Source organism: Chionomys nivalis, chromosome 10 (genome assembly GCF_950005125.1).
Source record: "Chionomys nivalis chromosome 10, mChiNiv1.1, whole genome shotgun sequence".
Taxonomy (NCBI): Eukaryota; Metazoa; Chordata; class Mammalia; order Rodentia; family Cricetidae; genus Chionomys; species Chionomys nivalis.
In genome coordinates, this window is record NC_080095.1 from 48,478,283 (window position 1) to 48,505,733 (window position 27,451).

The 27,451-nt window shown below is 44.7% G+C and overlaps 1 protein-coding gene and 1 non-coding gene across 2 annotated transcripts in view; one reads left to right on the forward strand and one right to left on the reverse strand.

Moving 5' to 3' along the window:
- Positions 1–27,451, reverse strand: part of Syne2 (spectrin repeat containing nuclear envelope protein 2) — a 300,335-nt gene that overhangs the window by 110,593 nt on the left and 162,291 nt on the right. The window contains exons 52-64 of the mRNA XM_057782661.1: positions 26,675–26,940; positions 24,551–24,719; positions 22,453–22,608; positions 19,583–19,723; positions 17,807–17,989; positions 17,081–17,218; positions 13,148–13,333; positions 11,660–11,782; positions 10,065–10,247; positions 7,061–7,192; positions 2,530–2,721; positions 1,723–1,797; positions 108–218 (exon numbers count right to left, since the gene is read on the reverse strand). Of these exons, the coding sequence (XP_057638644.1) occupies positions 108–218; positions 1,723–1,797; positions 2,530–2,721; positions 7,061–7,192; positions 10,065–10,247; positions 11,660–11,782; positions 13,148–13,333; positions 17,081–17,218; positions 17,807–17,989; positions 19,583–19,723; positions 22,453–22,608; positions 24,551–24,719; positions 26,675–26,940 (2,055 nt within the window). The remainder of the gene's footprint in view (positions 1–107; positions 219–1,722; positions 1,798–2,529; positions 2,722–7,060; positions 7,193–10,064; positions 10,248–11,659; positions 11,783–13,147; positions 13,334–17,080; positions 17,219–17,806; positions 17,990–19,582; positions 19,724–22,452; positions 22,609–24,550; positions 24,720–26,674; positions 26,941–27,451) is intronic.
- Positions 2,283–2,401, forward strand: LOC130883169 (5S ribosomal RNA). The gene has a single exon (XR_009057882.1). It is a non-coding gene; the product is annotated as a 5S ribosomal RNA (ribosomal RNA).

Sequence of the window (27,451 nt, forward strand, 5' to 3'; positions counted from 1 at the left end):
GAATGAAGACTTGGAGATGCTGAGGGCCAGGTGAATAAAGAGGATCATGGGAAGAGAACTCAGGCATTAAAGAGCTATGACAACCCCCCGGGTGACTCCCCAGTTACCTGCACAATGGTGGCAGAGGTTGAGGATGCCCCGTCCTCCTCCAGGTCCTTGCTATGCTTCCACGGAAGAGCCCAGGATGCAGACGGTGGCTCTGCCCTCCCATGTCCATCCTAAGACAGTGGCCAATCGGTCAGCAAAGGGAAATATTTCCTTTTCATCACCAGAGCCCTACTCAGCTCCTTCAAACAAGACTCCACCTACTGGGCAACTTTGTCACGGGCCCTGTTCTCCTCCTACCCTGTGCGCCATGTATTTCCTGTACTAAATCATGTCTCTATTGAGCCTAAAACAATCCACAGTTTTCTTTATTAAAGAGTAATAAGCTCACGTCCCACAAAGGGGATTAATCAAAATTTGATCTGTTTTTGTAACTGTAAGTTTAAATGGGGTCATTTTATTTTTCTTGTCAGGAGCTCTCCTGCAACTGGATGAACATGTATTTTTCGATGTCGTCAAAGACAAATTCTCTGCGTGTATCAGATTGGAAGCTTTTAAACACCTGAAATGAAAACACTTATGTGTCTTCTTCGCTTGGGCCCTGGGTCTTCCTCCAGGCTTGCAGTTTCTCCACCACAAAAGGATACAATCAGACTGTGAAGCTGAAGCTGTCTGGTGGTCGGAGTACAAAGTAAACTGTTGTCCTTCCCACCAACTCATTACACCATATAGTAGTGACACTCAGCAGGACAAAAGGTCTGCCCTGTACGACAATGGAGCCATGAAATCATCTACGAAATGAGCAAAAGACTGTCTTGTGGTCATACCTAAGTCCTATAAACTACTGCTAACTTCTTCTTTGAGCGTAGGAGGTGCAACGCTGGGTTTTGAGTTATGAAATGGAAACTGGTGCCAAGGTTAAGTCTTTTTCAATCACTCACAACGAAGCAGTAAGGATCAGCTATATTAGCTGCAAACACAGCTCATATTCTTGACAATACCACTCTGAGACAAAAACAAGTCTCAGATAATGCAAAACAACTCTCTGCTAAAAACCACACCAGAGCTCATTCTCGCCAAGTTCCAGAGGAGCATTCGGCAGCGTGAACATAAGAGGACTCTTACACAAACAAGCACCTCTGAGTTAGACTTACTCCATTCTCCCATGGCAAAGCGGGTTTAGATGAACCAAGCAATATTTATAATCGAATAAGTACGTTGGTTGCAATTTGAAGAAATCAACATTAACTTTAAAAGTCTTAGGTTTTCAGTTGTCTTCTTTGACATTCACTTAGAGATGTGGTCTTCACCAGTTTTAACAAGAAGACTGTTTCCCCGGACGCTAGAGAGATGGCTCGGCAGTTAATAGTATGTAGTGTTCTTGCAGGACTGATTTGATTCCTAGCACCCACTCTTGGCTCTGTAACTCCAGTTCCAGGGGATGAAGGCACCTTTATTCATGTCATGGGTATGTACGCGCACGCGCGTGCGCACACACACACACAATTCCAGGGGATCAGGCACCCCTGGTCTCTGAAGGCACCTTTATTCATGTCATGGGTATGTGTATATATATACACACACACACACCACACACACACAAACCCTGGCAGATAATTTTAAAAATAATAAAATAAATCCTTTTTTAAAAAACAGAAAAAAAAGGTTTTTCCTTACTTCACTCTTCACGGAGCTTTCTTCTGCCTCCTCCTGGACCACTGGCAGGAAGGACATGGAGCTTGTTCTGGTCAGCTAAAAGGCACAGCACAAGAGCACCTCTAGGCAGGCTGCGGACTAGCATTGCACCCTGGCCTGCTTGCATTTTTAAGTAACTAAATCTTTATGCATTGCCCCAAATGTCCACCCACGCCCGGAAGTCTCAAGGCCTTGTGCCTTTCGGTTCTCCCAGCCAAGCATCTTGCCTGTGGAATCCTTTTCATTTGCATGATCCCCATGGCCCCACCCCCAAACAACTGGAGTGTAGCTCCTTGATGCATACTCAGAGTGGTCTCCGATGCTGAACCACGTTTGAGTCTGCAATGGGGTGACTAGTCTAAGGCAGATGCTTCAGAAGTGATGCCCTCCCACAGGTGCGTGGAATTTCATAAGCGTTGTCTTTAGGTGAGCTCAGATGTAAGAATGCTGGGTTGGGTCCAGGGCAGACATGCCCTGAGGATCTGAGCTCACTAGTAAACGACCTCCAGTGGGGTATTTCCCACTTAAAAAATTCCTTTACTGTCTACGGCCATACCACCCTGAACGCGCCCGATCTCGTCTGATCTCGGAAGCTAAGCAGGGTCGGGCCTGGTTAGTACTTGGATGGGAGACCGCCTGGGAATACCGGGTGCTGTAGGCTTTAAAAAAAAAAAAGAAAAAAAAATTCCTTTACTGCGGATGGCGACATTGCAGGTGGTTCCGGTGGAAAGTTACCCATTCACTCTGCCGTGGAATGTGAGACCAGCCCTAAGCAAAAGCCACACCTACCTTCCTGTCGGAGGCACCCCTCTCGGCGACCCCGCCCTCTTCTGAGGGCAGCTCATCTCCCTGTCCTCCTTCTTGCTGCTCTTGCTTCAGGTGCTCGTGAAGGTTCAGTACAGTCGCCTTCAAGCCCACCAGCAGGTCTGTCTTCTTCTGGTTGAGATTCAGAATCTTTTCTTCCAACCCTTCCGTCTCTCTCTGTACAGAAAAAGTTGTGGGCATCATTTGAGGGAAACTGAAGAGACTTCTGGATGCTCCCAGGAGTCAGTGTCCTTTAGGATAAAGGATACTTACTGCCCTGGTCTGAGGCTACTGGGCTTTGTAAACCCAGCAGCTACTTCCTGGTACAGTATGGTTCTTCACCCTGGTTGGCACGGCCAAAGCACCTGTGTAGGATCTTTAACCCGTAGGGTTCCTTAACTCCTCACAGGCCTGGCAAGGCAGGAGAGGTTCTGGAGGCTGCAAACAGCATGAAATTTGTAACAAGGCCCACAGGTGACTGATGTGTAGCCAGGGCAGTGAGCCTGTGCCATAGTAGCTAACCACAGGACTCACAGAACCAGAATCCCCAGGCCCAAACCCACAAGCCAGCACTTTAATGAACACATACTTCCCACTTTGCACACAGAGTATTGCAGATACAGGAGAGTCTTAAGACTAGCATTTGAAAAGCCCCAAGATAAAATAAAATTAGACACCCAATTTTTCATTATCTTTGAAGATTCTTTGATACTACTAATTTGTTTACTTTGTCTACATTCTAAGCATCCAAAAAAAATTAATCAATTAAAAGACGGTAACTTATTTGCAGTGACATTTACTCTGGGGATAATGGATAGACAGATGATTCCAAGCTATATAACATTACTTCATGAGCCATTATTAATATGTACAAGTAAGTTTTCCTAGATATGGAAAAGCCCACTGTCTGCCTATTAGGATTATGGAATTATAGAATCCTGGATTTAGTAGGAATTGTGGGTAATGGCTATTCTGACCCTCCAGCACCCTTCGCCTGAGCTCCTTTTCAGAAATCTTGCAGTCATTCAAAATTTCTTCCTGCCTGGGGTGTAGCTCCAGTGGCAGAGCGCTTGCTTGCTTAGCATGTGTGTTATCATTAATTCCATCTCAAGTACACACACACACATTTCTAAGACATCTCCCCTAAACTCTGCTTTCAATATTCATTAAATCATTAAATTGTATATGCATGCATATGTGCCAAGTCAACCTCAGAGTCATCCATCCTTAAAAACAAACAAACAAACAAACAAGAACAAAAAGAGACAACCCTCAGGATCTTACTATGTGACTGGCTAACTCAATATGTAGACCAGGCAAGTCTCAAACTCAGAGATCTGTCTGCCTCCCTTTGGCATGCTGGGATTAAAGGTATATGCCACCACACCCAGTCTATCGATCTTATTTTTTGAAACAGAGTCTTCCTTGCTAGAACCCAACAAGTAAGTTAGGTTGACTGGCCAACAGGGTCCAGGAATCTCCCTGCCTCTGCCTCCTCAGACTATGATTACAAGCACATGCCACAACCTTGGTCTTTGTTGTTTTGTTTTCATGTGGGATCTGGGGGTTGAAACCAGGCTCACAAGCACAGTCACCAACCAAGTTACCTCACTATCCCCCAAATCATCGAATTTACACACACACACACACACACACACACACACACACACACTAACCTATCACTACACATAAGAGGGAGTTCTGAAGTCTAGAGTAAGAAGTCAATTTCTATCATGTTGCAGCTAGTGAGTGACAGGGCCAAACCCATGCTTTCCTATGACTCATGGGCTCTGGCATGCATGGCCAAACTAATACCCTTATTCTACCAGCAGGGAAAGTTCCCTCCTGGCAGAGTTACCTCTGAGTTGACTATGGTTCATGTTCCACTTTTAATGAATGTCACACATCAGCTGAAGATGCCCCCAGCAAAAGCAATACCACAGCCCTTCGAATAAACTCAAGGAAACAGTGACCTGGTTTATGTAGGCACAGACAGGCACCAAGCCACCATCTGCACAGCGGTATCCGTAGCCCTCTGAGAGCTACTAGTGGTGTCCAAAGCTGAGAACCACAGCTCCCGACGTCAAAATCATAATGTTGCTTAAATGTTACTGACCGTTTTCACCATGTTGGCACTTATACTGAGGGCACAAAAGGAATGGTGGCATCTTTTATGAATTGAGGTAGGTGACACCAATTATGGTAGGAAAAGCTTGCCAATTTCATTTAAAAATGTCCTTGATGAAGACATACATGTTGGGGATCAGTAGCAGAGTGCTTGCCTAGCATAGGCGAAGCCCCATGGTCAGTCCCCATATTGCACACCTGAAAGCACACCTTTAACATTAGGGTGACAAAATGGGAGGTGTGTGTAAACCATTGTGCTGTGTCCCGAATACAATGACTAAAAAGTACTAGGAATGTGTATGCTGTGAGCTTTTCCTCACAGAACATTACTTTTACATGAAATAAGAGCTGATAAGCTTTTACGCTTCAATGAGAGTCGAGTTTTCTCAGGAAGCAGATGATACACATTAACTGTGGAAACACATGGACTTTGGAAGTGACACGTGACTAAGGCAGTGTTCTTTAAACAACCCAGTGTGGCATGATAACATCATCTGTGGTTAGGAGACACAGCACAGTCACAGTGCATAGAGGGGAGGGACCAAAGTAAGAAAATGAAGACCATCCTGACAAGGCCTCAGATCCCACTCACAGTTAGCCCTACTTCCTGTTTGTTGAGTTACAGTGTAGTGTTAAAAAAAAAAACAACAACAATAGCTGGGCAGTGGTGGCGCACGCCTTTAATCCTAGCACTCAAGGTAGAGGTAGGCGGATCTCTATGAGTTTGAGGCCAACCTGGTCTACAAGAGCTAGTTCCAGGACAGGCTCCAAAGCTACAGAGAAAACCTGTCTCAAACCACCCCCCCAAAACAACAACAACAACAAAACACCCATGAAACCATGTAGTTCATGTGTTTAATCCCAGCACTCAAGAAGGCAGACACAGAGGCAGGCAGATCTTTGTGAGTTGGAGGCCATCCTGGTCTATAATAGTGAGACCTTATCTGCCACCATCACCCCCAAAAGATAGATCAGCAATCAGATATGAAATGTACAGTTTTACGCTCTTGAGCAAATCACTGTAGTTGGTCCACCTCATGAGTATCACAGTTACAGCAAATCATCTGGAAGCACTAAGAAAGACCTCTACTTTTTCTTGGGTCAGTTCTATTTGCCCCAGGTGCTCTCCCTGTCTCCTCGGTCCACCAGGGCTCATGCAGGCCATGCGCCTGTGTTGTGTGATATGCCCCAAGACTTGTCCTATGTGTGATTTCCTTTATTTTTATTTACACAACAAAAGCTCTTTGAAGTCCTGAGTTCTGAGGTGTTTGAAGAAACATGGTACCTGTTGGGGATTGTGGATACCCAGATGCTGAATTTCCTGTAAACAACTTGTTTTTTCTATGCTTATAGCTGCTCTGAATGAAACAACTTGTTTTCCTGTGTTTGCAGCTGCTCTGAGCACGAGACCCTGATGGCAGGGGAGTGGTTTCTGATGGGTCTGCAGCTGAAAGATCCCGAGAGCTGGGGCGTGGCCAGAGTCCTATATAAGTTGCCCTGAGCACAATAAAGGGGGCATTCTTGTTTCAAGGATGACTCGTGCTTCTGTGTGTGTCTCTTTATGTGTTTAAATCTCTAACCCCTCACCTGACTCACAAACAGTCCTGTAGTGCAGGTGGTATGCTACAGGCGTAATACCATAGTACACAAAGTACAGGTGGATGGTACAGGTACCCTCATCCTACTGAGTCACTCACTCTCAGCCTGTATTATTGATTCAGCAGTAATGGGCTGTGTTACTTGGAACCTCTTAACTTTTAAGCAAGTTGCCCTCGGTCTCCCAGTTGGCAGATGGCAAAGCCTCGCCTTGAGAACCACATTAACTGCCTGTACGTGCCCATTGGATGACAGAAAAAACAGCTCTTGCCCTTGGACTCTATCGCACTGTTTCAATACAGATATGCCAATATAAAACCAAAGACGGGAAAGGCCCTACCCAGAGAGTTTTACAGGACTAAAACTACAGCCTGATATCTAAGATCCCTCATTATAACCATGATCAGAGTTTCATTACCCCTGTAGTCCAGCCAGCCCGACTCCTACTCCAATACACTAGGCCAGGGTATCCAAACCTCCTCAGCTCCTTGGACACAGAGAAAATGCAAACCAAGACGCACCAGGCTGAGAGTGTGGGCACCTTAGAAACCCCAACACAGGGTTTAGAAGTGGTGGCCTGCTTAGTTTCTAGGACTAGATCTAAAGTTTAGGGGTCATAAAGGCATATTGATGACACCACAGAACCACCATTTCCTGAAATAAGAATGGAAAGAAAATAGTTCCCATTGTAAGACAGATGTCAGGTATAACACTGTCATACTACCAAAGATTCTAGACCCCACGGCTAAAGCCAGAGTCTCTTGATGAACAGACACGAGTGAACCAGACCTACCTGTATTGAAGGCAGGCCGGCAGCTTGCTCTCGTGACACATGTTCCGGGGAAAACTCAGCTGAGTAATTACTTAACATCTGTTTCAGATTTTCTATTTCACCATCACATTCAGCAGTCTGTTCTATGACAACCTATAAAATAACACCCATTGCCCCAAAGAAGAGTCATTGTTACCATCTAAGGAACAAACAAGCTGTATCTGTTACCATCTAACCCATCACAAGTTCCAATATAATGCAGAGACTCTGCCCACAGATTCCAATAGGAAACAGAATCTTTGTTTAATAATAAAATTCATATTACTTTGTATGTGTTGTGTGTATGCAGAGGAGTGGGGATTGTCCTGGTGGAGGCCCGAGGACAGCGTGCAGGAGGCAGTTCCCTCCTTCCACCATGTGTATTCATGGATCAGACGTCGGTTGCTAGGCCTGGCAAACAAGTGCCTTCACCTACTGACCCATCTTACAGGTCCCTGAATATCCCTGTACTGTACATTTGTCTTCTAAATAAACACAACTTCCAAATATTGTTATATTCCAAATATCACCCGTATTTATATTCAAAAGCTAGACAGCAAAGTTTGCCACGCTGGAGCCCAATTTACCTGCTCTCCTAGACTCCAGGACACCTCAGCAGGGCTTGGGGTACAGGTCTAATTAAACACTCTTTGCTTCTTATGCTCCTATTTCCAGTCTAGGGGGTTATTCAGGGAAGCATTTTATAGCCTGCTAACAAAGTTTCTAAGTTATGAAATTACTGGTAAGCCATGTACACCATTTAATAAAGTTTCAGAATTGTGTACATGCATGTACACACATGCACTTTATACCTTTCTGTGGGACCTAGGGATCAAACTCAGGTCACCAGGCTCGCAAAGCAAGCTCCTTTACCTACTGAGCCATCTTGCCGACCCCATATATTTACCACGCTAATATGAAACGCACGTGGTGCTCTCCACAAACCATGGTGACAGGCCTGATCCTGAAGGCACAGAGCATATTATTTGACACTATGGTGTATTTACCCAGTGTGACATCCTCCCTGCTGCCCTTTAGAGTCAGTGCTGTGCACTTCAAGAGTGTAGTCTGAAGCTTCCAGAGCAGTAGGAGTTTGCAGAATGCGGCAAAGCTAACCAGAACCTGCCAGGGACTCTAATGTTTAGGGAACAGTATGGTGAGATTAAAAGACAAAACCAGACTTCAAAAGCGAGTCTAGATATTGCTCTGGTGGGCCTCATAGGAAGAAAAATGTCTTTTGAAATGACACCGTTTCTGACGAACGCATAATCCTTCTTGGTATTTAAAAACAATATTTAACCATAGTTTTAGCTGCTGGCTGGAAATGAGTAACTATATTCGCTGCACACACCTGTTCCTATGCTCGCAGCAACGGGGGACATCCTGTTAGTCTCCACCAAAGTCATTTGTCTTATTTTTCACAATAAGGGGACTTGTTCTATCAGAAATGGGAACTAAAAGAAATGTACCATATTCTAAAAATTTTCACTACCAATGGCTTACTTGTTTTCTATACATGAGGAGCATATGGGATTCCCACGTACACGGTAAGATAGGAAATTCTCAAAGCAGTTTGATGCCTAACTTGACAGAAAAGGAAATACAACCCCTCTGAACCATCCCCTTTTCTTCTTTTTGAAAGCACAGTTAGGGTTATTCTCTGGTCCTGACCAGAAACCCAATAAGACAGAAGAGATTAAAAATGATGCATCAGATTTGGTCCTTTGTTCTTCATTTACAAACTATTTCTAAAAAGGTACCCTCTCTGGGTCTTAGGAGGAAAACAACATCAGTTGTCAGTAGTCACATCAGAGGACTCTTAGTCTTCAAATAGGGGAGCACAGGATCCCCCAGTTTTAGAGGGACAGGATATAAAGGGAATTGTAGAAGAAGTAAGATACAGCACTTTCCAAAGCAAGAGGAAGGGCGTCTCCGCCAAGAGGGGGAGAAGCCCGTGGAGTTCAAGATTCTTTTAACAATTTCTGTTCTGTGGGCGTGGCTGTTGCTCTAGGAACATAAACTACAATCATTCTGACTTGAGAGTAGTGGATTACAAACTTACAAGGGGGAACCCTCCCGAGAATGACAGGAAAATGTCATGAGACCCTCAAGATGGAGAAACAACAGAAGGTTCAAAAACTAAAATTCTTGTCTTATTGCATAGGAACTAACCTTGACGCTAGTTAACTCTTCCATTTAAGACTTCCAACGCACGTCTCCCTGAGACGGCAAATGGCCCAGGCTACACTATGTCAGGTGTTGGGGAATATTGATCTAATTCACAGGAAGAGGAAGTGACTGAGGTGGACAGGGAGACTGCTATGTGATGCTTGCTTTAGGATCTCAGTCTCCAGAGGCTGCAAGGGCCTTGATGGGGTTTGAGTTCTCATCCCCTCCGTTCCACTCACAAAGGTCTTTAACAGCTGCAGTAATAAACAAACCACAGAATGCCAATGTGCTCAACCAGGGTAAGGGTAAGAACCATGGGGGCGGAAGAAACTATTTAGATCAAATACATTCTTGAGGGAACAACTGCTTTCAATTAAACTTTAAAACTACACTGGTTAGTTGTGTTTTTCTGTCCACTTAACACAGGCTGGGGTCATTAGGGAAGAAGAATCACAACTGAGAAAATGCCTCCATCAGACTGGCCTGTAGGCAAGTCTGTAGAGTATTTTCCTGATGGATTGTTGATGTGGGAGGAGGGTCCAGCCCCTTGTGGGCAGTGCCACCCCTGGAGAGATGGTCCTATGCAGTATAAGGATGGAAATTGACTAGACAAATCAGTAAGTAGCATCTCATCCACGGGTTCTGTTTCAGTTCCTGTCTCCAGCTTCCTGCCTTGGCTTCCCTCAGCGGACTCTGACCCAGAATATGCTAGCCAAGTAAACTTTCTTCTCCTCAAGCCAAACTCCGAAAAGAATGAAACCAACTTTTGACGGGACATTTTCGCGTGGTACGCTAGCTCTCGTCAGACACCGCTCACCTTTAACAACTCATTCTGCTCCTGCGTCACATTTTCCAGCAGCTTCACATCTTGTAAAAGCTCATGTGTCCTCTGAAACACAGGCAGGGGTCTGCTTGCTGTCTGGGGTAACCTCAGCTCCATCTGGTAGGTCATTATCTCAGCAATAGTTTTTTTCATGGCATGGATGTTGTCAAGTATGACCTTGACAGCAGAAAGGAAGTCCCATACATGAATGAAAACCGAAACAAAAACAAATAAACAAAAACCCACAAAAGCACATGCAAGTTTACTCAGTGCAAGTTAAAATATTTATAATTTCATGTTGGTCTTTACTGTGCTATTTCAATTAAAAATATTTTATTTTTACTTTTAATTGTGAGTATATGCCTATACAGGAATGGGGGGGGGACTACACATGGGTGCAGAGCCTGCAGAGGCCAGAAGAGGGCGCAGGAGCTGGCGCCATCATGTGGTGCTGGGAACCCAACTCAGGTCCTCTGAAAGAGCAATAAGCATGCTTCAACCACTGAGCCATCTCTCCAGTTCTGCATTTTCAGTTTTTAAAGCATTTTCTTAATTTAGATTTAAAAGAGCTATTGAGGTATGATAGTTAAATGTCTTAAGAAAGAATATCTTTCTAAACACTATGTCAGCATTCAGACAGCTGGTTCCTCACTTGCTCCCTTCCCCTCTTTCTATGGAATTGTGACTTCGTTCTGTATGCTGTTACTAGGCAGGTGCTGAATCTTACTTCCAAAGCAACTGTACCTAACCCAGGACTTCCTGTAGGAGTCCTGGAAAAATGCTCCCTGAATTGAACAGAAGTATCTAGTCAAATTTCATTATATACCTCATAGATAGGACCTCGTTTAACCCTGAAAGGGAAGTACACCAACCTCGCTTTTACAGATTAAGAAGGGGGTTCCCAGAAGGAAAAAGAGCCAGTTAAACTTAGAAAGCAAGAGGCAGGGCTATGATCAGAACTCGTATCTGCCTGATCCGGAAGGGTCTGCTGTGGCTCACGAGGCTGAGTGGGAAGGTCAGTGCATTTGCTGAGATACTGTGCTTAGCGCTCAGCAAGTCATAACTTGGCTGATGATCTCAGCACTGACACATAGAGATAAAAGAGAATCCACGGAACATTCAAAGCCAGTAAATACTACTGCTGGGGCCAGAAACCCTCTATGGACCCTTGTCGGGGCTCAGCGTCTTGGGAGGGCAAAGCTTAAATGACAAAGTAACCTGTAGGGAAGCTACTGCTACATAGAAAACACGATAAATACGATTTAAACGATTTTCATGGAACTGGCTGCTCTTCCACCCGGGCTCAATTTCCAGCACCCACAGGGTGGCTCATAGCTGTAACTCCAGTCCTAGGGGATTGAATACTCTCTTCTGGCCTCCGAGGGCATTGTGGGCTTGTGGTAGACACACATGCATTTAGGAAAACACATACACATGAAACAAAAAATTTCAAAAATATTTTAAAAGTATTTTCGTATGTATATACAGTTGTTCCCAGCCTTATTTGCTATGATTCTAATGATTTCAGCACTAGGTCATACCCTATGACTACATATTTTTAGTCAAACAGTAGGTATTGTGAGAAATACCTCCCCATGCTTGAGGTGTTCTTCAGGAGAAAAATCAAATATTTCTTTGGATAACAGGATAGCTTTGATTTTCGCGACCTTTTTTTCCATTGATTTTACTTCGGACTCGATGGCAACCACATCCTAGAAGGTTAGAAACAAGACACACACTCATATGCTCCATTGCTGCCCAGCAATAATCCGTAATGCATAATATATTGCTATTAATTCTATTCTCATATTTAACCACTTACACTGCTTAAAAACTAACATATGATTTCATGACTTTTAATAAAAATATTAGTTAGCCAGGAACTCAGGAGGCAGAGGCAAGTGGATCTCTGTGAGTTTGAGGCCAGTGTGGTCACAAAGAGTTCCAGGACTGCCAGGACTGTTACACAGAGAAGCCCTGTCTCAAAAAACAAAACAGAAGTTAGTCTACACTGCACTAGAAAGCACTGTGAAGTCAAGATATTCACTGGGCCAAGTTTCATTTATTCCTGAGACCAAAGATTGGCATGCTTCCAAATCGACTTCTAAAATACATTCTCAGTTATGTACAAACTCTTTAAATTTATCTTTGGAATGTGTTTAAATACACAAGAACGGGTGGGTCTGGTATTTTAGTAATTCATGTAACTTCAGTTAAAAAAGAGACGATAAAGTCATCCTTAAGAAACTGAGGAGGGGCTGGAAAACCCCAAGATTTTCACCCCCTAACGAGCTCTTGCCAAGCAGAACGCTGCGGAGTGATGTCATGACCTACTCAGATTACTTCAAACACTAGATCTCTTGTCTAATGGTTAATTCTCCCAGTGTCAAGGTCCATAACTGGGTCGAGAATCTTAAAGTGAAATGCTAGAAAAAGAAGTTAAAACACATGAGAAAAACCCACACATTGACATGCACTGACTGACTGAGAGCTGGAAATCTTAAAATTGGAGACAGACGCAACATAAAAATAAGATGATTCAATTGACAAGGGAGATTTTAAAAATAAATGGGGTAGGAAGGCTGAAGCTTTCAAATAATAGCAGTTTTTAGTTACTCAATACTGAAAAAAGTCTTTATGAGTCAATACCAGCAGTAACTATAGGCACATATCTAAATTATGATAAGCCAGATTACATTAAGATTTATTTTTTTTCACCTACTGTTTAATAAGAAGCTACGCCAAACTATAGAATGCACCTTAAAGTCATTTCTGTCCAAAATCACAGAAGCATGCTACCACTTTGTCAAAAGCTTCAGCAACCGAGAATTGACCCCAGGGATTGGGTCAGAGTGTGAACAGCAAGTTTATTTATCAGGTTTCTTCCTGTTGAAGCTAGACCACTTCTGGGTGAAGGATGGGGTCGTGCATCTTGCTGTGGTTGTACAAAGTAAATTATAACCCCAGAAATAGCATCCATTAAAAACGTATCTGCCTAGTGTGCTTCCATAGGATTTGAGGGCGATTCCTGGTAAAGTACACAGGACACAGGAACCCACAACTCTGTGGTCACTTACGTCTGCCACCTGCTGGATGTGTGGAAGGTCCTCCACTATCTGCTGCTGTAAAGCTGCCACCTGACCACTTAACTCTTGGATGGACTGGATTAAGTCGTCAGTTTCAAAAATGAGCGACAGGTCTTCTAGATCTGTGAACACTGAATGTAGAAGGTTGTACTTCTGCTCAGAATCTTCCAGAGCCATCTAGATAAACAAGGAGAAGAGGGGGAAACACCGAGATGATGAAACGGATCTATCAAGGTCAGATGCATGGAAGTGTAAACTTGGTCTCAAAGTTGCCAAGTTTCGGTCATTTCTGTGTTCAGAATGAAGTCAATGAACACTCTACTCCTGTCAATGGGGGTTGACTTGAGCATATGCTGACAGACTCCGTCAGATAATAAATGTTGGTTGTCTGGTGTTTCCAAGTTTTCCTGTAACTTGTTACACAACATTAGTGAACGCACAGAAGCAACCCAAGCATCTGTTCGCTGGCAGAGGAATAAGCAGGTGGTTTTCATAGCTGGAACTGTACTCGACAACGGAAAGGATGAACTACTGACGACTGTAACAACGGAATGAATTACAGGCGCATCATGCTAAGTGAATGTGCAATTAAAATAAACAAAAATTGACTGCTGGTGGTAATCCCAGCACTGGGGAGGCAGAGGCAGGAGGATCTCTGAGTTTGAAGCCAGCCTGGTCTACAGAACAAGTTCCAGGACAGCCAGGGCTACATAGAGAAACCCTGTCTCAAAAAAAAAAAAAAAAAAAAAAAAAAAAAAAAAAAAAAAAGAAAGAAAGAAAGAAAGAAAGAAAAAAAAGAAAAACAAAAAACGAGTTAAAAGGCTGGCTTTGAATTTTTGATTTGCTAACCTGTCCTTCTAGCCACAGGTTTTACAGTGGATTGCTACTATGCCCGGCAAAATGAACCTTCTCATGTTCAGTGGAGAGCACTGACAGCCATTGAAATAAATGGAGACAGGGTAGGAGGGTGCACTAAGACGACAGAAAAGAGAATGAAAAAAATACAGACATGCTAGCAAATGCCTTAACCCTAGCACTGGGAGGTGGAGGCAGGGGGATTAGGAGTTCAAGGCCAACCTGCTACAGGAGACCTCGTCTTAAAAAACAAAAACAAAACCACCGAAACCAAAGAAAGAACAAGAAATGCCAGAGAACCTGAAAGAAGTATCTTAGTATTTATTCTTTATTTTGCGTGTGTACGTGTGGGAAGGAGCACACATATGCCGTCGCATGTGGGTGGAGGTCAGATGACAACTTTCAGGACCTGGTTCCCTTCTTAAACCATGTGGGTCTCAGGGACTGATCTGGGGTCACCAGGCTCCTCAGCAAAGCACGATTACCTGCTGAGCCTTCTTAGAGGCCCAGGACAGCTATTTTAATTAGAAAGACAAAACAGGATTTTCACACAGGACTAGTTCAGTAGTTACTGCCCATCTGAGGATTTGCTAGGACCCACTGTGTGGGAAAAGAACCTGTCCATTCCCTTGTCTTACTTCCTCTGCTCAGTCCAGCAGTTTGGAACCTTCTAGAACAGTCTGAGAAACTCATCACACTCAGACATTTATATCAGCACAAGAAAGCAGAGATCTCCTTTCTCATGTCTTTAACTCATAAAAAGCATCTGAGGAGGAGGAGAGAGAGGGGGCATCATTGCTCTTTTCCGTGTTGGCAAACTCCTCAAACAGATGAAATGCAGGCAGCTGATGTAGCTTAGCATGTGCAAAGTCCTAGGCTCGGTTCCCAGCATCACATAAAACTGATCTAGTGGGGGTGACACGTGCCCATAATCCTAGCACTGAGGAGTGGAAGCGGGAGACTCAGAGGGGTCTTCGGTGACACACCAAGTTCAAAGACAGGCTAGGCTTCATGGCCTGCCTCGAAGAAATAAAAAAAAAAAAAAAAAGGCTGTGAGTGGGGGTGGGGAGAAGGCCAGAGAGGAGGCAGACGGCTTAGTGGGTAAAAGCACTTGCTGCTCTTATAGAGAACCCACTTCAGTTCCCAGCACCCACATAGCTGCTCACAAATCTAATTCCTGTTCTAAGGGATTCAATTCCCTCTTCTGGCCTCCGCTGGCACTGTGTGCATGTGTATAAACGCGCGCGCGCACACACATACACACACACACACACACACACACAAACGGTGCACTCAGATACATGCAGGCAAAATACTGATACACACAAAAATAAATATTTCAAAAAAGATGAATCATAAAATTGATTAAAAATAGAAAAAAAGATATGCTCTAGGGATGTGGAGAAACAACCCAAAGTGTGGGGGGACAGACAGATTGGAGAATGAGGGACAAAGGAAATCCGTGCAAGGAGAAGAAAAGAAATAAGTGGGTTAAAAACGCAATCTCTTGACAGCTGATCCCATACGACAAAATGTGCCATCAAATCTCAACTGTCAGGGAGGTGAAGTCGGCCACTCAAGGAAACACTGTGGCCATCTTAAATCTATAAAGGACTCAGACCATCTTTGAGGTCTGGTTGCTATAGAAACTGTTATGAACCAATTCCTTAGCGACTCTTTCTCGGGATCTAATAATGAGAGAAAGAAAATCCACATTTACAATCACTCCAGTCAGTTCCTGGCACTGGACAATCCCCGGCAGCCATGGTCCCAAGAAGGGAAACACGTTCATTGGCTCTGCCTCTCTGACAGGCACAGTGAACCTGAGGGATTCCCGGAAGGACAAGGTTGTCCAAAGCATGGCATACCAGGCCTGACTTCCATTTCTATTGCCTGGTAATTAAGATAAACCTGGTTTCTCAAAAACCAAAGACATATTTTTATGTTCTGGGGCTCGGGCCTGCTAACCGAGCCACAGCGCTGCAACTGAGTGGTCATCGGAGGCAGAGGGGCTCACAGGGCTCACTCCTTCCTGAGGAGAGGTTGTCAGGGGTTGCTGGGGGAGGGATGTCATTTTCGTCTCTAATGTTGTCTCTGATAAGTTGACCATGCTCCCGTTAACACTCCACATATCCATGCTGATTTTTTGTTTGTTTTTTTTAAAAATACGTAGGAGAGGGATTATTGGAAAGAAGGGGTTCAGTGGGAGGGGAAATGTATGAAAAAGGGTAATGGAAGGACAAATGACCAAAATCATTATATACATGCGTGAATTAAACTGTCAAAGTTTCCTGAGAGTCGGCACACAAGCTGTTCAGAGGCAGCCAAGGCTGTACCTCACGCTGATAGCTGGACTTGGCAATGTGTAAGAGTCACCTAGGCGGTACTGGTTTTGCAGGCATGAAGGGGTCATGGACAGCAGCTGAGGCTCAGCTCTGTGAGAAGTCAGCAGAGGCCATTGCAGTTGAAGGCCCAGGTTTGAAAGGGTCATGCAGAGAAGTGGTTTGGCACTATGAAGAGAGTCTAGAAGAGGCTATTGGTGATAGTGCAGCCCAGTTATAGCAGAAGACCCCAGCATTTTGGAGATGCCCATGCTATTCTTGGCAGCAGCAGTGGGGAGAGGAGCCTGCCCATGCAGTGTGTGCTACAGAGGGCGGAGCTGGAGAAGTGACCCAAGCTCTCTGGAGGAGCCCAGAAGATCGTGAGTGGATCCCAGATACTGGACATTGCTTAGATCTGTGTGACTGTGCCTTTCCCTCTTGAAGTAAGGAAGTATTTAACTTTTTTTTTATTTTACAGGAATCCACAGTTGAAAAACTAAATTTTTATAGAGATTTTAGGGTTTAAAAGAGATCTTTAGATTTTTTTAAGTGAATTTTAAAGTGTTTGAACTTGTAATGACTGTGGGAATTTTTAAGCTTATAAGATATTTTACATCGTGGCGTTATTAAAGTGTGATTTGAGGGATGTACAAGAAAGGAAAGGTTGTGGCTTAGCAATAATGTGTTTGGGTGTCAAGTGGAAAAGGGGTCGATTGTACCGACTTGGTGAAAACCCCAGAGGTCCTACCTGAAGGGTGCTGGCTCGGTGGCTCAGGGTCTTTGAAGAGTCATAGCAAGCAGGAGTGGCTAGCAGACGGCCGGTCTTCTCTAGCCACGCCTCTGTGTTTTTCAGAAGATCACTATATTCTTCCATCTTGATTGTGGCCTGTGGAACAAAACGGAAAGCAAGCTTGCTGGAGGCTAGTTACCAGGCCAGACTGATCTCTAATCTAAGTGGAGAGCTAACTAATGTTGGCCAGTCGCATGCCAGGATCCAGGTGAAGAACTGTCCAACTTGTCCATGACAGGTAGCAAGGATTTAAAGAGTTCCTGTTAGGCCTTGACAAAGGTTCCCAGTCAGAGCTGTGACTAGCCTAGCCCCATTTGTGCCTCATTCTGAACACAGGGCTTACACTTTCTCGAGTTCAGGACCTGCTCTTGTCATATCCCATTTCAGGATCCTGTCCCACAGGATCACCAAACACAGCCACTCTTTAGAATAGAAGTAGAAAGAGACCTTGTTCCCAAATGGCACCTTTCTCATTGCAGGCTCTGGGACAGCATGCCCTACATGCCCACTCTTGGGTCTCCATTTACCTAGGGAAGCACAGCTGCCTGGACTCCTGCTGTGGTCTCACTATGACCCCTAGGAAGGGGATGAAGGATGACCACAGCATGACACTACTGACCACCTCTGAATGTCACCCTCTGTGGAACCGCCACGCTATGCGGCTATCAGGTTTCATGACTGCACCTTGTTGAGCTGTGAGGTTCTGGATTCTGCTCTCTGGGATACTTGCTGATGCCGCTGGAAAGGAGCCATGAGGTTATCCATCCACTCTTGAGCCTGTCCTGGGTCCTGCTCGACAAAGTCCTGAACTTCAGAGTCCAGCTCATTCAGCTTGGAATGCCAGAGGTCGAGTTCATCCCATATTTTCTGGAGAAGGAAATGTGAAGTCAGTTTCAATGAAGATGCCATGGGGGTAATGGCCGGCTTGCACACGGCACTCACTTGCATGTGGCAATGCTAACAGACATCACTGTCACACTTGTTCATTCACACCCAGCAACCATTTGTGGTCTAAACCGGGAACCACTTTCTAATTCTAACCATTCACTTCGGTACACGTGAGCCACTTCAGGACAGGAAAACCTAGAGGGTAAACAAGGATGACTAATAGCAGACATGGCTCACACGGCCCCAAATGTGAAAAGCCAGAAGGTCCACAGGAGATGTTTAAAAGGCTAGTTAAGCAAGGTGTGATGATGAATTCCTTTAGCCTTGGCTCTCAGGAGACCAAGAGGATTGTTTAAGCTCAGGAATTTGAGACCAGCCTGGAGGACCCGAGGAGTCCATCTCCCAAAGCAAATCAAAATAAAAAGAGAAAGGCCTAGGTAGACTTTTCTGCGTGTGCATGCCTGTATAGGCACACATATACACATAAATCCGGAAGACAAACGAACAATGTCTACTGCCTAGGAAGTGGTGTGGCGTTTGAAAATTCCCAACATGCATTAGCTTTCGACAAGCACTTTTGACTCAAGAAACTAATAGCCTGGATTCTAAACTGAACTTATGTGGGCAGAGGGAGATTTCAAAGGTAAAATTTTCCAATCGTACCTAATACCTGTATAATAACAAGCTTAGGGAAACAATACCTGACTTGCTAGGTCCGGTTCTATGTCTACCAATGGATGGCCTATTACATGAGGACTTCCTAAAGCTGTGGATGGCAGTACAAACTCACAGGCAGGTGTTTACCTGGGACTTGGAGGTTGAACAACACTCACCTACGCTTTTACCTGAAACCTTGTTTCCTAAGCAATTTCACAAGGGAAATCGGTTTGGAAATTTTCATGTCTTGTGTAACCTTGGCAATCTATAGGAAACCTGGTACTGTTTCTCAGACCCAACTGATTCATTTCGTAAGTCAGTCATCCCATGGCAAGAAAGATCCTTACAGTCCCTTTGTTTGTGGGAATGTCATTTCCTAGTCAGAGGGGCCAGGGGCCGGGCAAGTGCCTGTCTGTCAAAGACTGAGGATAATGCCTCCATGCACCTGACCATCCGTGCCTCTGAGCTGGCCTCTCATCACGGATGCCCCAGGGATTTGGTTTAGGTATTCATTCATTCATTCATTCATTCATTCATTCATCCATTCTTAAAATTTTATTATTTATTTGTTTGTTTGTTTGCTGAGACCGGACCTTGGTCCTTGCTGGCCTCAAACTCCCCTATGCAGCCAGGAATGACCTCGATCCCTGCTTCCACCTTCTAAGTCCTCTGATGACTGGCATGTGCCATCATGTCCTGCTTTATGCTGTGCTGGGGCTCAGACCCGGAACTTTGGGTGTGCTAGGTGAGCACTCTACCAACCGAGCTAATGCTTAGGCCTGGCTCAGGTTCTCAGAGCTTCGGGTCTATCCAAAGAACTCATCTTTGGCTGACTTGAGTGATTCACGTCTGGGATGCAGGTACAGGGATGAGAAAGAATGCCAAATGCCGAAGCCACTTCAAGGAGCACGTTACCTTCTGAATTTCTTGCGCTTCCTCAATGTTTTTGCTTTTCTGTTGCAGCATCTTCTCAATGCAATGAAGCCCATGGCTAATGTCTTCTATCTTCCTCCTCATGACATATGATGGGGAACTCTTCGAGATTTCATGGCTCATCTGTGACAAGGGAGAAAGTAAGGTTGGTGTGCAGACAGCTTTGGCTCTCTATTCTCAGATTCAAACATCGCAAATATCACTCCCTCTTTTGACTTGTAAAATATTTTAACATGGTGGGGGCACATCCCAACCACACTGCTAATGTATTGGTGACATGGTAGATAATCAGACAATACTAAATATCAGCTGTGTTTCCTGACCTTTCCAATATAATGCAGAAATATGTTTAATCAAATAAATAAAATTCATGTTACATTGGGAAGAATTACCTGGGGGGCCCTCTGAAGTATCAAATGATAGAAAAGAATTTCTATAGGAGAAGAAAGCTACTTCAGACACTCAGAACTTTATGAGAAAACCTTCTACCCAGCTCTGGGTTCAGAAAGATCAACTTTATTCTTAGGTTAATTTAAACTAATGTAATCTCCACTTCCCCATACAGTGAGGCAAAACCTCCCCCAAGTAACTACGTCTAAAGGGTAGGGGGACCTTGTTTTTTTCTACGCTATTTCTAGTGTGTGTTCCCAGCAACCAGAACTCTAGCTGCTGAGGACAACAACTTTTTAAAATCTAAATGATTTTCTTAAGAAAATAGCTTGTGCTAGGAAAGATGAGGCGTATTAAATAAACTGTTTTCCCGAAGACCTGATCAGTGTGTTTTCTTGTTTTTAAGAGACCGTTGATAAGTAACCAAAAAAAAAAAAAAAAAAAAAAAAAAAAAAAAAAAAAAAGCCACATAATACTATACACACTAGCTAAGGCGAAGTAAGATAGATAAGGATGCATTTGCGGAAGTCAAAACCTGGGCTAATGGCTAACTCAGCACCAAGACCCACACATCAAAGTGTTGGCGGAACTTGACCCTAGACGCCCTCAGTTCCCAGACTCTGTAGCAAGCTCGAGTCTCAGCAGGCTGGGGATACTGTCATATCGTATCTTTATTCATAGACCATACTATAATAAAGATCATGGCTTTAAAAATATCAATTTAGGATTTTTAGCTTAATTTTATGTGTATGAATATTTTGCCTCATGTATGATGTTCACCAAGCGTGTGCCTGGTGCCTGAGGAGGCAGAAGAGGGCATCAGATCCCTTGGAATTGGAGTTAAAGATGATTGTGAGCCACCATGTAGGCCCTAGGAAATGAATGAGCAACAAGTGCTCTTAACCACTGAGCCACTCTCTGGCCCCTCAACTCCGCTTTCCTCTTGTTTTAATGTTTTTCTTGTTGCATGTGTAACACAGTACAAACAAACTGAGTTAGCCGATATGGGCAGTGACATACTACCATTTGGGCACACTGGGCAAGATTATGATCAGGGGTAAGCAGCCATCTGAATTACATACAAGATACTGTCTATGGCTGTGGCCTGGACCCTTTAATTTCCCTGAGACCCATGACACAATAAAAATCCGTTCCATTTGTCACAAACATACAAGTTCACAATGAAAAACTTCACTCTTACACCTGAAAGACTGCTTTTTTAACTTACTTTGTAGGGGTTTCCACATAAAGTCACAAAAATAACTCTGAGTTTCTCTCAAACTATATGGGAGTCTCTTAAAACAGATAATAATGATCCGTGAGAGAAGTCTAATAGGTTGCTGTATGTTTAATCAAAATCTATTCTCACATATTAGGAGGAAGCATAATTACATGCAGAGCACATGTTCTAGGAAATCTGTCCTAGAAGCTAATGTGCTAGCATCTGAGGGGTTCGCTGTTTCATTTGTTTTGTCTGAGACAGGGACTGGCCCTGCAACCTCAGCTGGCCCCTCAATTCATGGCAATCCCCTGCCTTAGCCGATGATGTACTAGGATTACAGGAGCAAACCACCATAACCAACATTAACATCTGAGTTTGAAATCTGATTTTTGCATGTATCCCCATTTTATAAGAAAATCTAGATATTTCTGTATATCTATATGGTTGGTTGAATACAATGCAACCAACTCTTTTCTCAGGCCAATTTAAACACAAAGGTATTCTCTACCTCCCTACCGTCTAGGGGAAACAACCTCCTCCAAGTACCTAATTTCTCAGAATAGAGAGCCCCATTTTTCCCTGTGCTGCTTCTGCTGGTGATGTGTTATAGTTATCAAGTTATAGGCATTCTAAGCTTAAGAACGGGACACCGAACCAAACACAATTTTGTTTTGCTGGTCTGAGTTGCCCTAATAAAACTGTCTTGCTGAGTGCCTGTGTTTCCAGCACAACAGAACAATTCACAACCTCTCTTCAGACCTGAACTCTGAAGTAAAACAACTTTCCCCAGGATGCTTTGTGAGAATTCCATCAACATCACTTTTAAAGACACCACATGCTGAGTGTTACTTTGAGTATAAAATCTGTATTCCTACACTCCTTGGTTATTCTTTCAAAATGTTTTGGGGAATACATTTTAAAGAAAAAACATTACAGATGTGCCCATTTTTTAAAAAAGATTTTTTAGAATAAATAATATTTTTAAACCATAATAATAATAACCCAAGTAAAAGATAACACGAATTATTAAAATGTAAGCATCTAAGACAACTGGTGAAAATAAAAGATAATCTGAAATCCTGTTATCTATGCAGTTACTTCAAGCACCTTTATCTCAAATACGCGCTCCATGAAACCAGTCGGAGCTGCAACTAGCAAAGCAACAGTGACATCAGAGGATATTCCTATTTCCGTCCGTGCCACCCCACCAACAACGGCACCACACAGACGCCATCATTACCTTCTCATCGGCTTCTTCCAGCATCTTCCTGCAGTCTTCCACCTGGGAGTCAATCTCCGCGGGGACTATGCTGTACATTTCGGAATACTTGATGCGCAGTTTTTCCATGATGTTCTCGAAAGTCAGCTTGCCTCTCTCGAGAACGCTTCGCAGCTCCTGAAACCATCAACAGAGACTCAATACTTACAGAACCTGGGAAAAAGTCTAGCCCTAAGGGGGGAAAAAAGCGACCAGGCTTTCCAGGGTCCTCTCGACTTAAATAAGCCAACTTTACATGACAAAACCTCCCTATTGATACAAGCAGATTAAGTCCCAGGGTTTAGTTAGATGATGCTTTCTAATTTGTGAGAATTGAACTTGATCGCTCTTCATGGTGTCAGACTATTGTGACAGAAAAGCATTAGGGCAGCCCCAGCCTCTCCAGCACCTCTAGGATCGACTGCCCGTCAGCTGTGGCCAGTCGGCTAAAAAGCAACAACCGGCCACACGTTTCAAAGAAGGTTTTTCCGTGTTGTTATTAACTTGTTGCTATTTCTGCTTCTTCCTTCAGTATCATCATAATGAGTCAAGGCCACCGAGAGCCCCCGCGCTTGAAGCCAAAGTGTCTGTTTCATGTAATTAGACAGCCAGACAGAGCCCCAGGCCTTTCAAAAGGAGGGTTCTAGTTCCTGGTAAAGAATTTAGGTTTCAGGAGATAAAAGCGTGGTGAACAAATGGTCCATTGCTTGCGGCCTAGAAACAGAATCTGACCGGTGTTCTCCCGCCGTAATTACAAAGGAGAAACTCATCTGTTTGGGAAAGTTTCCCAAAGATTGAATGGAAAACTACTTCTTGACTTCCCTGGGCTTTTGTGTCCTTTAGTGACTGGTGAGCAGCACTCTGAGTCCCGGCCCCGCGGAACAGTTCCCACTCTAAACCTGTGATGTTATACCCTGCTCAGGGGTCGCCATCCTTGGCTGATTGACAGGCCTAGAGAGGGAAGAATGACGTCACTGGTGGGGTGGGGCTGCATCCTGTTCTTTCCGCCCAGGCCTTAGGGACGGTCCATCTTAGTTCACAGCTACTCAGGGAGGTGATGACCTCACTGAAAAGCAAACCTTTGAAAGCAACAGTAGGTTTCCCTTTTCAACGCTGATAACCAAGGGCTCTGTGGTTACCAAGAGCGTGAGACTTTTGCCTAAAGTCACCAAAGTCAGGGCTGGAGAGACTGGTCAGTGGTTAAGAGCACTGGCTGTTCTCAAGGAGGAAGACCCAGATTCAGTTTCTGGCACCTATATGGCGGGTCACAGCCAAATGGAACTCTGGTTCCAGGAGATCTGACAGTCTCTTTGGGCCTCCTCAGGCAAGCACACACATATATACATAGAAAATAAAGTGAGGGGCTGAGATGGCTTAATGGTTAAGAGCACTTGTTCCTCTTGCGGAGGACCCAGGTTTGGTTCCTAATGTCCACGTGGTGGGTTACAGCCATCCAATACTCCAGTTCCGGGGATATCCAACACCCTCTTCTAGCAGCCACAGGCACCAGGCACACATGTGAGATATATATACACATACACACACACACACACACACACAATACACACACTATACACATACACACGTAGGCCAACCACTCATACACATAAAATATTAAAATAAGCAAATCTTTAAAAATTAAATTAAAATTTTTTTTTAAAGTTCCCCAAGTCGTTTTTGGACTAAGAATTGGAGAGGTCAGTCTGAAACTGAGTTCTCGAAGTGACCCTCAGGGCAGACCCAGCGCCTCTCAGAGCTGAGGTAGCAAGTCCAAACAAAGATGCCATCTAGCATATTCCTGATATGTGGGCGAGGTCTCTGATCAGCTTATACTTAAAACATGGTCTCAAACAGGGCTACAGACTTCCAAGTGACCCGTCTCCCAGCCTGGCTTCTTTTTCCAGCCATGCTCACCCTCCTCCCCTGCCTCTGCAGTGTGCCACAGGCCCTGTGCGCCTCCCTCCCTGACTCCCTGGATTACCGTCCAACTCTAGCTGATGGGTTACAGCTCTGCCCAAGGACTTGAACAGAAGACTGTGGACCAGTCCCAGCCACTTCCACTAATTCTTCCCTCGCTCACCTCCAACTCTCCTGCCCTTTCTGGATGGTCTTCCGGTGCCAGGTTTTGGAAAGAAGTTGCGATCCCTTCAAAAGAACGCTTCACATCACTTATTTCCTTCATGAAAGAATGCCGCGCCTGGATTTCGGTCTGGACTGAGTCCTTATTCTTTTGAGTTGCCTGAAGAAGCCTGGAATGAAGCATCAGAACAGAGCTCTCTAAGGAATCCATCAAAGGTCAGTCTCCTTCCGAGGAGAGAAGTACCAGTTTTTGACTGATTAATATACCAACTGTCACACATACATCAAATACAGGCAATCAACAGCCTTCCCAAAACCTTCATCCCCAAGTGTCCTCTCTACACATTCCAACTGCCATCCCTAGCTTCTCTGTCCTGCGTGGTTCCAGATCCCAAAGGAAGTGACATGTGTCATCAGCCACGGGTGGGCTCTTTAGAACAGACAACCGCCACCAGCCCATTTCTCAAAGAGGGTGTGTGTGTGTGTGTGTGTGGTAATGGTGGGGGGGCTTTCTGAGAACTATCTGGTATCTATCATTCGGTAACACGATAGAAATCTATACTTGGCCTCTGCCCTCCAAGTCTGAGATGGGGCTTTTGATTTCATTGAAGAACACAATGAAATCACTTCACTATGTAGCCCTGCCTAGCCTTGAACTTGCAGTGATCCTGCTGTCTCTATCCCATAAATGCTCAGGTTACAAGTGTGTGCCACCACACATTGACCGAAAATCTGTTCTGACATTTATCCCTAGGCCTCATTTCCAAGACAGAGAGCCCTAGCACTAAACTCATCTCTCGGTGGACTCCTGGATAGCCTCATGGCGGGAGAGCTAACCACGTGATTGGAGGGCTGGGACCATCTGCACTGCCCTGTCCAACCATCACCCTCCCAACCCACAGACAAAGGAGAGGGTCTGAAGGCTGAGGTGACTTGGTCAGAGGGATAACCACCATGAGGAAAGCAGCCTCAGAAGCATGGACATGATAGGGTCAGAGCACCTGGATTGCTAAGCAAGAGAAGTGACCACAGGTCAGGGGGTGCAGAGGACAGGGAAGCTGTCCCATTCTTGTACCCCTTGACCATTCCTCTTCATCTGCATCCTTTGTTATATCTTCTATTAATAAATCAGCAGGCCTAAGTGGCTCCCTAAGTCCTGCTGGATACTAGAGAGGATTTTGGAAGAAGCACGGGCGACACCCCACAATGGTGGCCTCTGAAGCAGGGACAACATTGTAAAACAGAGTGCTCAAAGTGTGGAATCTGAACAGGCTCATGTTGGGCCTGAACTACCGCAACTCGAGAGGACGTCAGCTGAGAAATGGTTAGTGGGCATGGGGAAGGAAACCTCCGAGCATCAGGTGGAGGTGCTGAGTGACTAAGACAGAGAGGAAAACTTCTGCTCTCCTCCTGAACGAGCACAGCCGCTGCCGGGGCTCTTACAACAAACACAAGCGGACTACACAGAAGTTAAAAGATCTGGAAAGGGGTTTGCTTAAACATAGTACAGATCACCATCACAGACTATTCTACAGGCATGTATTTAAATTGAGAGTCCATGGCAGAGGAGACAAAAACAATCGGCTGATAAACAATTTGGCAGAACACACAACAGTGTAAGTACTATAATTTCAGTAATCACAGTGAGAGACAAGAAAGGGTGATTGGCCGTGTTTCGCTGCGTAGTGAGAGTAAAATAGACACGCTGGGCTTTTTAATTTCCCAGTCTTGAAACGTCCCACAGTCAATAGGTATGACTAAAATTTGCCAGCTATTCATACCTAGTAATATCAGAATGGAAAATGAGAGTGTTTCCATAGAGCCGGGCATGTCTTCCGTCCTGTTTGGACCGTCAGTGCTGACTGCTGCACCCTTTGTTATCATCTGCCTTTATCTCTTTTGCAGTTTTCGAGACAGGGTTTCTCTATGGAACAGCCCTGGCTGTCCTGGAACTCACTCTATAGACCAGGCTGGCCTCAAACTCACAGAGATCCGCCTGCTCCTGCCTCCCGAGTGCTGGGACTAAAGGCGCATGCCACCACTGCCCAGCTCATTTTTTATAGTCTCTAACTCTGAACAGAAGCCCTCAAGGCCATTTCCTTTGGAACCTCTTTATAAGCCTTACCTGTTGCACCGTTCCTGCATAGACCTAATCTCCTGAAGTGCTGGGATGGTTTCCACAGCCTCTGTACCTTCTGGAATGTTCTGGATGCTCGTTATGCGCTGAAGAAGCAGGGTCAGCAGCTGCTGCTGCTTCTCCACGCTCCCCTCATGCTGGCACAGAGAGTCCAAGAGCTGTCGGAGTTCCTCTGTGGGAGCTGCGTCCTTTGTTCTGGAAACTTCTGGAAGGTCCTCCTGAAGACTCTCTAAAATTATTGCTTCTCGTTCAATCTAATTAAATGAATGGCAATGGGGGAGAAAAGCATGAAGATGCTGAGGTGTGAAATCTACCTTGGCAAGCGCGTTTTTTATAATCCTCTCTTTAAAGCATTCGTAATGCCACATCCTGGGTCAAAGTCATTATTTGTCACAACATAGCCGGGAACATTAGCCCTCTACGATCAAGAACCCTGTAGCTGCCAGCTACTGCCCATGTAGAAGTGTGATTCAGATGAGGAAATGCTATTGCGAACGGCCGGGGGAGATGCTATCGGATAAAGTGAGCTATTTCCCCACTGAGGCCTCTGGTGGTCTGGGCAGTGTTAACATCCGAGGTCTACATGAGAAGGCTGCTTCTAGCGCAAGAGGCTGGGCTGCTGTCGGATGTGGAAATTTTTCTAGGAGTCTCTTTTCTTTCACTTTGAACGCCTGCATCATGCTGTAAAACTAAGCCTGGAGGTTTGTTACGAACCTGACGCTTTCCAATGGGAGACAGAGCTACTTTGATCACTGAGCTGGCTGG